The 13,117-nt window shown below is 44.0% G+C and overlaps 1 protein-coding gene across 1 annotated transcript in view; it reads left to right on the plus strand.

Annotated features, from left to right (window-relative positions):
- LOC137299993 (integrin alpha-8-like) overlaps positions 1–13,117 on the plus strand; it is a 90,746-nt gene that overhangs the window by 11,076 nt on the left and 66,553 nt on the right. Inside the window, exons 3-6 of the mRNA XM_067969054.1 lie at positions 3,305–3,402; positions 6,397–6,568; positions 8,843–8,898; positions 10,569–10,614. Coding sequence (XP_067825155.1) covers positions 3,305–3,402; positions 6,397–6,568; positions 8,843–8,898; positions 10,569–10,614 — 372 coding nt within the window. The remainder of the gene's footprint in view (positions 1–3,304; positions 3,403–6,396; positions 6,569–8,842; positions 8,899–10,568; positions 10,615–13,117) is intronic.

Consider the following 13,117-nt stretch of genomic DNA (forward strand, 5'->3'; position numbering starts at 1 on the left):
ATGACATCAACGGGCCCACGATCTGCTATTTTAACCGGAAGTCTGATTAGGGATGCTGTGGTGGGTTCTTTGCCATGCAAGGAAATAGGAGCCAGGTCTGGAAAAGGCCCAGAAAGGAAAGTATAAATTTTTTTTAGGTTTCCTTGCGAGCCAGGAGAAGCAGCAGTGCTTCTCTGGGCCCCACAAGGAAACTGTGGGCCTCCTTTGCCGCGGGCTTCCTCTCCCTCTCCCGTTCACGTCCGGAGCCCTTCCACCTCCCCCTCCCCCACTCCCAATCCATTTAACTAACTAATAACCAGCGGTGGCCTCCTGCTGCCTGAATTCCCGCCCCTGTTTGCTGGCCAGGCAGTGATTGCTGGCGAGTTCGGGCAGGAGTCGGAGCCAAATATTGAAAAGGCCTGGAAGTTAAAATCTCCCCAGGCCTTGATCTGCGAGCTTGTTTCTTGCCCAGGTCCCTCGCATGGGCCGGTCCCACCTCAACTTAAAATCAGGGCCCGTGTTTCTGTTACTTGCTTGATGTGGTTGTAGACCAAAAGTTGGGAATGAGGCAGAGATCTCCTGCACTCATCTGAATGGAACCTGCCGCATAAAAGTTTGAAGCAGCGCTGACCTGTGCAGCAACTGACAAATCTGTGGCTCTGATGGAAGTGGGCTTAAAGTCAGGTCGTAGCAGTGTGCAGTATTTGGCGATGGCTTCCTTTGAGTCCTCCTCCAGTCCTACAACCCTCTGAGAACCCTCCGTTCCTCCAATTCTGACCTCTTGCGCAGCCCCGATTTCCTTCGCCCTTCTATTGGGGCCGTGCCTTTAGCTGTCTAGGCCCTAAGCTCTGGAATTCCCTTGCTAAACCTCTCCACCTCTATACCTCGCTCTCCCCCTTTAAGACACTCCTTAAAACCTACCTCTTTGTCCAAGCTTTTGGTCACATAATACCTCCCTATGTGGCTCAGTGTCAAATTTTGTCTGATCTCGCTCCTGCAAAGTGCCTTGGGATGTTTTGCTACGTTAAAGGCACTATAAAATTGCAAGTTGTTGTTGTTGAGAACCTTAACCAGGGCAGACAGGTTTCTACAGACTGCTCCAGCTAAGAAGCCCTGGTACTGTATACACAATCCTCAACATAAGAATGTGCCCAGGTGGAGCATCAGAGCAGCAAATGCACCTGTCAATCATGCCTCGTTGGCAACTCTTCCTCATTCTCTTCATAGAGAAGTATCAACAACTTCCGTTTCCTGCTTCTGTCTCCCAATTATATGATGACCCCTCATTAACATAAAATTAAGGGCTATAATTGGCCTTTACTGTGTGCAGGGTCCAATTGAGCATTGTGCATCAGGGATACAGGGAAACATTGTTGGTGCATCAGGCATGGGGTAGGCCTCAAACCTCCACACCCAATTACACGGGAAGCCAGTGCCTGAAGTGTTTCAGCATATAAGGGAGAACCATTGCGTGATTGACGCCTATATCTAACCTTGATTGAATTTTATTCCCCTCCCTAAACCAGGGGAGCTGGGATCAATTTTTGTGCACTCACCGCCGCTCGGCTGAAATCAGTTAACTCAGCACAGATCGGGGATTGAACTCTCAACCTTCCTGGTCTGTATGGCACACTATAGCATCTGCTTGGTGTACTGTGCCATACAGACCAGGAAGGCCCATGGAGGGAGTAGCGAGCTGTATTTTGATTGTAGATTCTGTTCTCTGCTCTTTTTGCCTTGGGCAAAATAATGCATTGATTTTCCCATATACTGAATATATGGATTTTTTTTTGTAATTTTTAATATTGCTAAACACTCAACTGAAATGGAACGGCAGATTGTTTATTGTTCCCATAACAATTTTTACAATACAATATAAATTTTCAGCAGTGTGTTTTTTTTTCCTCCTTTAACTCTGTGAGCACTAAAGTACAACGGTAACTGGATAATATAGAACTGCTGCCACATTGATCCTTGAGTCAATGCTGTCCTGCTCTGTCAATCACTAGAGCCAAACCATATTATTTGGCAGGTCCCTCTGGGGCCTGGAGGGCATAACTTTTAGGGGATTTTTTTTTATGTGCAAAAGCTGGATGGAGAGCCATGGGCCACAGTTCAGGACACCACCAAAGATGAAATGGTTCGGAAAAAAGACAATGTAAATCAAGAAACAGTGGATCAATGATGCTAGGCTTAGGTTTTAAAGGAAGAGTGGGAGAACTTTGAGTTTCTAGGAAAGAATCAGTTGGAGTCCGAGGTGGTGGGTTGAGCCTTGAGGAAGAAAAGCATTTAAGGTGGCATGCAGGCATCAACCTTAGCTCATTGGTAGCACTCTCGCCTCTGAGTCAGGAGGTCGTGGAATCAAGTCCCACTCCAGAGACTTGATGAAGGTAATCTTGGCTGTTATTTCAGTGCAGTACTGAGGGAGTGCCACCTTTCAGATGAAACATTAAACCGAGGTCCAATCTGCCCCACTCAGGTGGGTATAAAAGATTGCACAGCACCATTTGAAGAAGAGTTGGGGAGTTCTCCCGGAGTCCCAGCCAATATTTATTCTTCAACCAATACCACTAAAAACCACATCATGACTAAAAACAGATCATTTGGTTATTTATCTCATTGCTGTTTGTGGGACCTTGTTGTTTGCAAATTAGCTGTGGCATTTATCTACAGTACTCCAGTGACTGCACGTCATCTGGAAATGAAAATTGGGAGCGGTGTATAATTGACCGATCTGATATCGTCAGAAGGTAAAATCACCCACGTCGTGTGAAGAAGTACTTCCTCGCATCACTCCTGAACTTTCTCTTTGCTAGTTTGTACCTCTGACCCTTGTTCTGCTGTCATGGTTTATTTTGAAATAGTGCTCTGGATGAACCTTTGCTACTTCACTTAGTATCTTAGATACCTCTCCCAGGTCTCTTCTCATTCACCTTCTTTCAAGGTTGAAGAATCTGGGTTTCCTGGAGATGATTAAATATTCTGTAGGTTTTCTTGGTTGCAGACAGGATCGGGCTTCACTGTGATGCCCTCCATGACTGAATAATCTTGCAAACCTCACTGTCTGAGGAATGGTCATTTGGCTGAGGTTCCTGCTCATTGAACTGTACCACAGCAAGATTCTGCACCTGCAGGAGAGCAAAGGGAGGAAATTAAAGGGAAGGAGCAAAATTAAACATGGCAAAATTAAGCGGGCGGGGAGAGGGTGGTCTGATTAAGGGATATCATTATTTTAAATCCATTTACAGAGTCCACCAATGAGGCGAATGTCTTCCGTCTACTAATACTGACGCAGTGTTTCAGTAACCTGAATTGATTCATGCAGGTGACCAACACATCGACAGATATGGAGATGTTCTGAGGGGCTACAAATCCAACCAATGGTTTGGGGCAACAGTCAAAGCACACAAGGAGAAAGTCGTGGTGAGTTCATATCATGCAAAGCTGGAACAAAGGCTACGGGGTGGAATTTCATGTCAATTTGCGCCCAGAGACACGTGTAATCGGGGGGGGGGGGGGTAAAGCAAATACTTGTCGTAAACGTTTGAGGAAACTCGGACGTAAGTGTGTTTTGTGTGTATTTACGTTATGCCTGAATTTTCTCGCTCTTTTACACCCATCTATCGTTCCCTGCTCCCGAACACATCTTGGCTCGTTGTAATGGCTGCATCCCCAGTCTAAAGCCCCGTACATGCAAATTTCCTGCAATTACGTTGGTTCAAAATCAAATTATGGCCAGGATTTTAGGCGCAGCAGGAAACAAATTTATTTTTCTGATGATTCATTGCTATTTTTTGTGTGATTTTGATTTTTTATTTATCCTCACTGAGACCTGTTCAGTTTCTTTGAATACATTTTTATGGCATCATCAAAAATTAAAAAGCTTCCACTATTGCATGTTCTCAAACATGCTTTGCCTGATGTGCATGAATGAAGGCTTGAAACTTTAATTTTCAAACTTAAAAAGGATTATATGGTGTGAGTTCCACACTTCCTTTGGGCTCCAATTGTTTACGTTGATTTTCGCTTGTTTATGCCGATTTTTACGTTCCGACATTCGTTAATGAGGAAATTTGGGTGTAAATAGACCAGCAAAATGGGCGCACGTAATTTCGGGTGTACCTTCCTAATTATTACCCCACAGGAAATTCCACCCCTATATATTTAGCAGCTTATAAGGAACAAAGTACTTTTCGCTATAGGGCTGATTCCGTGACCGGGTGCTCCGGGTGCGGGACACCGTTCCCACAGAACACTGACCGGAAAACCGCAGGCCCACGTGCTTGATTTTCCATCCACTCATTTAAACGGATTCCCAATTGGCACTTCCTACAAGCACCGTTCTGCTCTGGGAGCCCCCGACCAGAGAATCTACCCTTAAATTTCCTCTTTGAGTTAAAGCCTATTTGCTTCCTGTTCACATGTTCGGGTTCTGCTGTCATTTCTTGTTGGTGTATCTGAATAATTTACACAGACCTTTACCATATCGTTTGTTACCTCTGACTAATTACATCTTGAGAAGAAATCACATCCGTGGAATAATACTAGACTATTTGGTCACAAAATGATTGACTTACCACTTTATATATTTAAATATGTTTATTAACCGTATCCTAACTCGCACCAAGTCCCATTCACCCACCAACCCTTTACTCATTGACCTACATTGGCTCCCGGTACCGCAACACCTCAATTTTAAAATTCTCATCCTTATCTTCAAATCCCTCCACCACCTCGCCCCTCCCTATCTCTGTGACCTCCTCCAGCCCTACAACCCTCGGAGATCTCGGAGCTCCTCCAATTCCGGCCTCTTGCATATCCCCGATTTTCATCACTCCACCACTGGCTGCTGTGCCTTCAGCTGCCTAGGCCCTAAGCTCTGGAATTCCCTCCCTAAACCTCTCCTCCTCTCTACCTCTCTCTCCTCCTTTAAGACACTCCTTAAAACCTACCTCTTTAACCAGGCTTTTGGCCACCTGGCCTAACATCTCCTTTTGTGGCTTGATGTCAAATTTTATTTGATAACGCTTCTGTGAAGTGCCTTGGGATGCTTTACTATGTTTAAGGCACTATATAAAGTTGATATTTTACATTTAAGTAAATGTTCCGTCTTTGACCTAAACCCAAATACAGCGTCCTATTGAACTGTTAATACCATTGGGCTTCCATGTTTGATGATTCTCTGATCAATAAGTGCTTATTCTGGCTTCTTTAGATTACTAGTTTGCTGATGGAAAGCTATTGGTTATGCACTGACTGGAATCTTGATGTGCCATATTTAGGTGATTAATTATTGAACAAAGCAGCTATCTGAATAACATAACATTTTGTTCTCACTTTTTTTCCCCCTAATTGTCCTTCCTCTTCCACTGATTCTTTCTGGGGCGCAGTCCACACGGTCAGCTGACCTCTGATTCCTCATCCAACATATATTCTTAACATGAGAGTCCAGCAAGTGAGTGTCAGCAGGTTATTTGACCATGGGGGGCATCACAGTTGAGTCCACCCTGATGATTAGACATCTGTACTTTCCAGCAAAAGCTGTAGCTCAGGGGTGCTTAGACCAGTTTTAGCTGATGTCTCAGTTGAGATCAGAAAACTCAGCACAGATTAGGACATTGAAACATGGGACGGTCTAGCTTAGTATTAGCCCAAGCAACATCTTATGCCGACTAGACCATGGGAGGGAGTCCAAGAGATTACATTTAATAAGAACCTACAGGAGAGTTTTCGAGTGGGAATTCTGGGCACTCATGGGCTTGTTAGGACTTTTGAAGTTGAGCACTGAAATGTTCTGGGATTTGTAGCATTAATAGTCATTATTTGCAACTGTTCCATTTTAAAAGATGTTGTGTTTCCCCAATGCCTCAGCTGGTTACGCCAGAGCTCAGCTAAGCCGTTCGGTCCAGGAAGGTGACTGATTCGATACCCTGGTCTGTTCTGAGTGAGCTAACCTCAGCCAGGGCACCAGTTGGCCTCTGCGGCCCTGGGTTATGGAGCGAAAAATTAGTGAGGGTTCCCATTCCTATCCAGTGGCCTCTGAAAGATCCACCCCCTCCAACACCACCATTGCACTGATGCTGGGTCAAAATCTTGGAATTCCTTCCCAACACCATTGTGGGAACACACAATCAGCACAAGGACTAGGACAAGGACCACAACCAGCTTCTCAGGGTGGCTAGGGATTGGCAGTAAATGTAGCCTTGCCAGCACTGCTCACATCCCAAGAGCAAATAGAAAAGTATGTGTGGATGTTGGGTGAGGATAGGATCAGACACAGTGGTGATGTTCCTTCAGAAAAAGTAATTATATTTTTTAATAAAAGACTGTCAAAATAATCTATGCTGTCAATGCCCACACACTGTTACAAATTCTCCAATGCGCTGTCAACACTTGTCATCTGTGTTCACTCTGCAGGCCTGTGCACCTTTGTATCACTGGAAATATGTGAGGAAGTCCCAGTTCAAAAATGAGACCGGTGGATTGACGCCAGTGGGCACTTGTCTAATAGCAGTTCAAAATTTCAACAGCTTCGTGGAGTATTCACCCTGTCGCTCCAGTGTTTTGGAAAATCACTTTAAGATGAAGTGTAAGATAACTTTCTGCATGAAATTTTGTGATTTCGGAATGAGTTCAAACATTTGAAAGCTCCAAAAATTTGTAAAGATTTAGTGCACAAGCACACACCATCCCAGGCTACATATCAAATATCATATAGTTTACCAAAAGGATGTTGCAGTCACTTGCCAATCTGGATCAATATGTAAATTCCTATTTGGTGAGGCCAAGTGCAGCCTTCTCAGCTTGGTCCAGTGGTCACACTTTTACTACTGAGTCTGAAGGTTCTGGGCTCAAACCCCATTCCAGAACTTGAGCACGTAATCTGGGCTGAAACCTCAGTGCAGTACTTAGGGAGTGCTGCGTTGTCGGAGGTGCCGTCCTTTGGATGAGATGCTCAATTGAGGCCCCGTCTGCCTGTTCAGGTGAATGTGAAAGATCCCACGGCATTATTTGAATAAGAGCAGGAAATAATTATTGTCCTGGGCAATGTTTATCTCTCAATCAAAGCCTCTAAAAACAAATTAACTAACCATTTATCTCATTGCTGTTTGTGGGACTTTGTTGCGTGGAAAATTGACTGCCTATTATGCCAGTGTAATAACAGTAACTTCACTTAAAAAGCAATTCATTGACTGTGAAGCACTCTGAGACATCCAGAGTATGTGAAAGGTCCAATATAAATACAAGCTCATTCTTTCTTTCCCAATTGTAAGGAGAAAGCAGGCTAAATACAGGGTCTTCATGCCTAGGCAAATGGGTGCTACTGCCTATGACTGCTTATTGTCTCCTCTCCCCTCTCCTGCCAAACCTGTCATATAACTGTACTTTTTCGAGCCTTTATGTTTCATGAAAGAAAGACTTCAATTTATATTGAGCCTCATCGTGTTTCTAAGATATGTCTCAAAGTGCTTTTCATACAGTCAGTTACTTTGAAGTGCGGTGACTGTTGTCATGTAGACAGCCAATTGATCCCTGTGCACTGTTTGAATTGGATAAAGGGAGATTGCTGCAAAAGATATAATAGTATTGACTGGACCAGTGGTGGTTATGTTCTTCCTTCAGGAACATGGATGTGTGATTTATGCAATGTCCTGTGACACACTGGACAAGAAATTAATTCATAGTTTCTATCTAATTGTATCTCCTTGATGTCATACTGCAAGGTGCTCCAACATTTGATGGTATGGGGTCATGGAATGTGCTTTTACATTCTCTGTTCTTCACATTCCAACTTCCTGATCTTGGATGTGATGTCAGAGAGGAGAAGCAGTGTGCAGGATAAGCACTGAGAGGTGGAAACTCAGAAACAGAGTCTCTCCGAGCCACTCTCATGTATCTCCATGAAGCGGGCTGAAGAACAGCATTGGAAAACAACTCCTGCGACCATCCTCCTGCTCTGGGAGTGGTGTGTGTTGTGTGGGCCCTAAAATTCAGTGGGCTACAGAATTTGAACAAATGGCTATTGGTTGACTCAAAGTTAATAATGTACTAGGCAACCTACCAGCCTATGGTCAGGGGGAAGATATGGGGGTGGATTTTTCTGGTTCTGGAGCCGGGCATCCTGGATCACTTGGGGTGCACTGACTATGGGAATATGGGGAGAAACACATGCCCCTAAAGAAATCTCCAATTGTCTGCCCATTAATTTAAATGAACTGGAAAATTGACCCCGTGGCCTTTTAGAAGGATGATGTGGTTTGTAGGAACAGTGGGGGTCAAAAAAGGCGGGCGGGGTGGGGGACACCAGAAATAGCCAGTATGGAAGTGCATTGATAGTTAAAGTGCGGGCAGCCTCCTGAGGTAATGGAGTTGGGAACAGGAGGAGAAGAGCAGGGTGGAAGTGGCAGCTGGAAGTCATATAGCAGAGGCCGACGATAACAGGCAGAGGACAGGGCCTAAAGCTACGAGTGCTTTTAAAAGCAAAATGATGATTTCCCAGTGCTGGGAAACCAATGAAGACCATAAGGAGACAGAGGAGCAGGGATAGTGATTTTCTAATAGACACACACTTAAATGTTGCTTAGTTTGTTGGTATATTTTGTATCAAAACAGAATAATTGAAGGCTTGTGAACATCTAAAGCTTCTGGGACCTGAGGGAGTCCCTGAATCACTGGCCATTATGGCTACAGCTTGCACCTTCACCATCTGGTTGGGTCCCTCCTCTCAGAAACCTCTGGGGAGGAGTCAGGAATGATTTAAAATGCAGCAGAACAATCGAACACAAAACCTTTGTAAATATATGTAATCTGGAATTGTGCCCTGTGTGCTAAATGATTAATCACAATTGTCTTTATTTCTCAGCCCCACCCCCAGACCAGCGCCTTTGTGAAGCAGGATGGAGCAGTGACATCACGGAGGTAATCAGCCAATGCTGTATTTATCTACCCTTCATTGATATTTTAATTTCCGTTCTTGCAATATTTTTGTTTCTGTAGGTTCTACACAGATAAGTCTGGAAGTGACCCTGAGCTGCATTATTGTTCATAATAAATTCCTCCCTCCACTTTTTTAACAGAAACACTAATCGGTTTATTAAACAGGTCAATGCCTCCATTAATACAGCAGAGAAAGGAATTTGATGCGAATATATTGTGTGTTCATACAGTCATTTTTGCTGTATGGTGAGAATCGGAGGCTGGGTCACCCTGACCGATACTTATGTGCCTTGACATTATTGTTTGTAAAACAGTATTGGTTAAAACCTGGGAGCAGGACATAGGGCACCCTCCCGGGCCTCGTGTATAGAGAATGCAGGATACCCCAAGGAGGGGGAGTGCCATAAAACTAATGACAGATTTCAATAGAATTGTATGAGGGGTGTAAAGCATTCATAGACAATTGTGATTATTATTTTTGAAGGTAGACAAAACTGAAAAAGTCCATCTGTAGTGAACCATCCAGAGGAAAGAGCTGTAATGAACCGGGGCAGTGCAGTACGCTGAAATACCAGACAAACAACGGATAGGAGATTACAAGCTCCTGTTTGAGGATTTAAACATTGTTTCTAGCTTTCTCTGGAGACCCATAGGAGGAGAGATAGCCCAACATTCATAATGAAGTGAAAGTCCTCTAAAATGATTGGACCTCTAGACTTAATAGAAGGACCCTGGACTATCCCCAGCTCCATAGCTGAGAGAAATCATGATAAATGCCGGGAGTTGTCACCACCGGCTCAACTGTGATCTCCTTCATGTTGAATAGTCTTGCATATGAAGAATAGACACTTGGGCAAGACGCTAGAGGGCTGACCGAGCATGTGTCAGGAGGGAAGAGGAGAAAGCTAGGATAGGAAAAGCATAACATTAATGAACAGCTTAAGTAGCTATTCGTGGGTAGTTTTACTGGAGTACTCTGCGTTGACAATTTACTTGATGAACTTATCGGCATGATGATATAACTCAGCAGTAAAATCTTGATATGGATTCACTAAAATTCATTTACATTTTCCAAGACACAAAATATTAAGTATTTTAAGTATATGATGAGGTACGTTGCCCCTTTAAGTATTTAAGTGGGGGCGGGAATTCCTGAGGTCTGTTGTGCACATGCATACAAACCTGCCTGGGTTAAACCCAGAAGAGGGCGCATTGGAGCCAGGATGCCGTTCCACTCCAAATATCTGCTATTTTTACTGCCCACCGGCCCCCAACCCGCCCATTCTTGGGGGTTAAAATTACCCCCAATGTGCGGGTGGCCAGATTACACTCAAACTGAGCTCTCTGAGTTCCCCCGTAACTGGAGGCACCTGTGAACATGCACAGCAACATACATGATACTGTCCAAAAGAGGATGAGAGTGCGCCACAGTGCTCTGAACTTCAGAGAAAGCTGGGGGAAACCCAGAGTGTGCGGCGAGTGAGCTGATATTATTTTATGCGCCTCTTTCCTGTAGCAGGATAGAGCAGCAAGGGTCAAAATGGAAGATTTACAGGCCCTCGGTTATCAGCAGATGGAGTAGCAGATTGTCTGTGCTATCCACACACTGCAGTGGTCAACACATTGTAAGTTCTTAATCCTTTTCATTTTAGGCTGGAGAATTACTAATGGGAGCACCTGGCAGTTACTATTGGCAAGGTAAGGAACTCTAATATCAATTTTACCCACCTTAAGTTATTAACAGTAACACAAGCAGGGAGACCTTTTTTAAAAAAAACTTATCTATATTTTTGGAGTAAAATTTGGGGAATTCCCCTGAATGGCTCAGCACGTTCCACATTCTAGGAACATAGGAACAGGCCATTCAGCCCCTCGTGCCTGCTCCGCTATATGATAAGATCATGGCTGATCTGTGCTCTAACTCCATATACCTGCCTTTGGCCCATATCCCTTAATACCTTTGGTTGCCAAAAAGCTATCTATCTCAGATTTAAATTTAGCAATTGAGCTAGTATCAATTGCCGTTTGGGGAAGAGAGTTCCAAACTTCTACCACCCTTTGTGTGTAGAAATGTTTTCTAATCTCACTCCTGAAAAGTCTAACCACTCTCTGAGTAAAGAAGTTTCTCCTGAACTCCATATTGGATTTATTAATGACTATGTTATATTTATGGCCCCTAGTTTTGGACACCCCCACAAGTGGAAACATCTTCTCTATGTCTACACTGTCAAACCCCTTCATAATTTTAAAGACCTCTTTCAGATCATCTCTCAGCCTTGTCTTTTCTAGAGAAAAGAGCCCTAACCTGTTCAGTCTTTCCTGATCGCTCTACCCTCCCAAAGATTTACAAGATCCTTGTAAATATTTTTGCACTTTATCCAGTGCTTCTATGTCCTTTTTGGAATATGGAGACCAGAACTGTGCACGGTACTCTAAGTATGTGACGGGCAGGAAGTGCACGCTCATTACTAGCCAAAAGTGCGGCACCAGCCATAAAGGCCCAAAAATCGTCGTGAAGGGCCCACGCCTGAAACAGGTGTTAGGCCCTTTGCATATACAATTAAGGGGTCTAACGTCTGTATGAGGCCCCCACTGCAAAATTGGTTCACCATGAGACGCTGGCGCCAGCTGCACTCAGCAAAACCAGGCCTACATATGGCCAAACATGAGGCCTTAATGGGCCTCCTGTTAGGCCGCACCAATAAGGTAAGATTTTAAAATATACTTACCTGAAATTGGAGCCGGGAGGAGCAAGAGTGGTTTTGGATGTCCCAAGGACATGATAGGGTGTCATGTAATGCAAATTCTTTCTTTAATAGTGCTAAACTTTGAAATCCTTAAATGTATAAAGGGAATGGTTGCTCTCACAAACAAATGCTTGCCTCAATCGACGAACTGGGTTTAATTGTTACATCCAAAATTTTTATTGCCTTCTACGCTCTGACTTTGAGGTTTATATACTTTAATCTGAATGTTCATCCAGCATGTTTCCCCCTCCCTGACATGCAATGATCCATAATCACTATTTATTATTAAACACTGATTACACGACAGTCAAGTGGAAAGAGACTCCTGTGCGATGATAATTCACTGACACCGTTCATCTTTTTTGTTGTACTTTTCTCATGCATGAAATAATCATTCATGTGTCATGCAGTCGGCACAACTGGATACTTACCTTTTAAACATTTCTTAATTGTTGCTCATTAGCATAATTACATTATGGTGTATGAGTAATAGTTGCCGATTTAAATATGTTGCCCTTGTAGTGATATTCTTGCGCTGTTGCTATTTCACTTAATCTCACCTGTGGTGAATTAATGCTTAAGTACTGCTCGTCTCTCAGCCGGAACAAGAACAACTTGCACTTTTATAGGATATTTAATGCAGGGAAACGTCCCCAGGTGCTTCACAGAGGCATAAGGAAAAATGAGCGCTGAGCCAAAGAAGGTGAGATTCGGAGGGATGACCAAAAGCTTGACCTAAGAGGTGGTCTCTAAGGAGGGCCTTAGAGGGGGAGAGAGAGTGGTTGAGAGGCAGTGGGGTTTATGGAGGGAATTCTAGATAGTAGGACCTAGGCAACTGAAGGCATCGTCATCAATGGTGTGGTGAAGAAAGGAGGGATGCACTAATGACAGGAGTCAGAGGAACAGAGAGTTCAGAATGGGAGGGGGAGGGCTGTAGGGCTGGAGGAGATAACAGAGATAGGGAGGGCAATGCCATGAAGGATTTAAACAGGAGGATGAGATTTTAAATGTGAGGCATTAAGGGACTGGAAGCCAATGTAGGTCAATAGGGACGGGGTGATGGACGAGTAGGACTTGGTGTGGGAGAAGTAATAGGCAGCAGAGGTTTGGATAAACTGAAGTTAATGGAGGATGGAAGATGGGAGGTTAGCCAGCAGAAATAGGAGTATTTGAATTGGACTCTGCACTCCTGGGACTCCCTGGCTGAAAAAGCGTGCAATTGTGGAAGGCAGGATCCATCCCGGCTGTGATGACCTCCATAGTAAAATAGCCTGCCACTATTCTGTCCGAGCTCTCACATGAATGTCGGTCACTTAAATGAGGTACCAAAAGGCTACCAGCATCTTTAGAATCATATCCGGCAGGAGTCAGCACTTTCTGGAGAGAGCGGGAGAAAAAACAATACAATTGGAGGGGAAAGAGAGCTTAAATATTCAGCTTATCTATCATCAGCA

Source organism: Heptranchias perlo, chromosome 30 (genome assembly GCF_035084215.1).
Source record: "Heptranchias perlo isolate sHepPer1 chromosome 30, sHepPer1.hap1, whole genome shotgun sequence".
In the NCBI taxonomy this organism is placed as follows: domain Eukaryota; kingdom Metazoa; phylum Chordata; class Chondrichthyes; order Hexanchiformes; family Hexanchidae; genus Heptranchias; species Heptranchias perlo.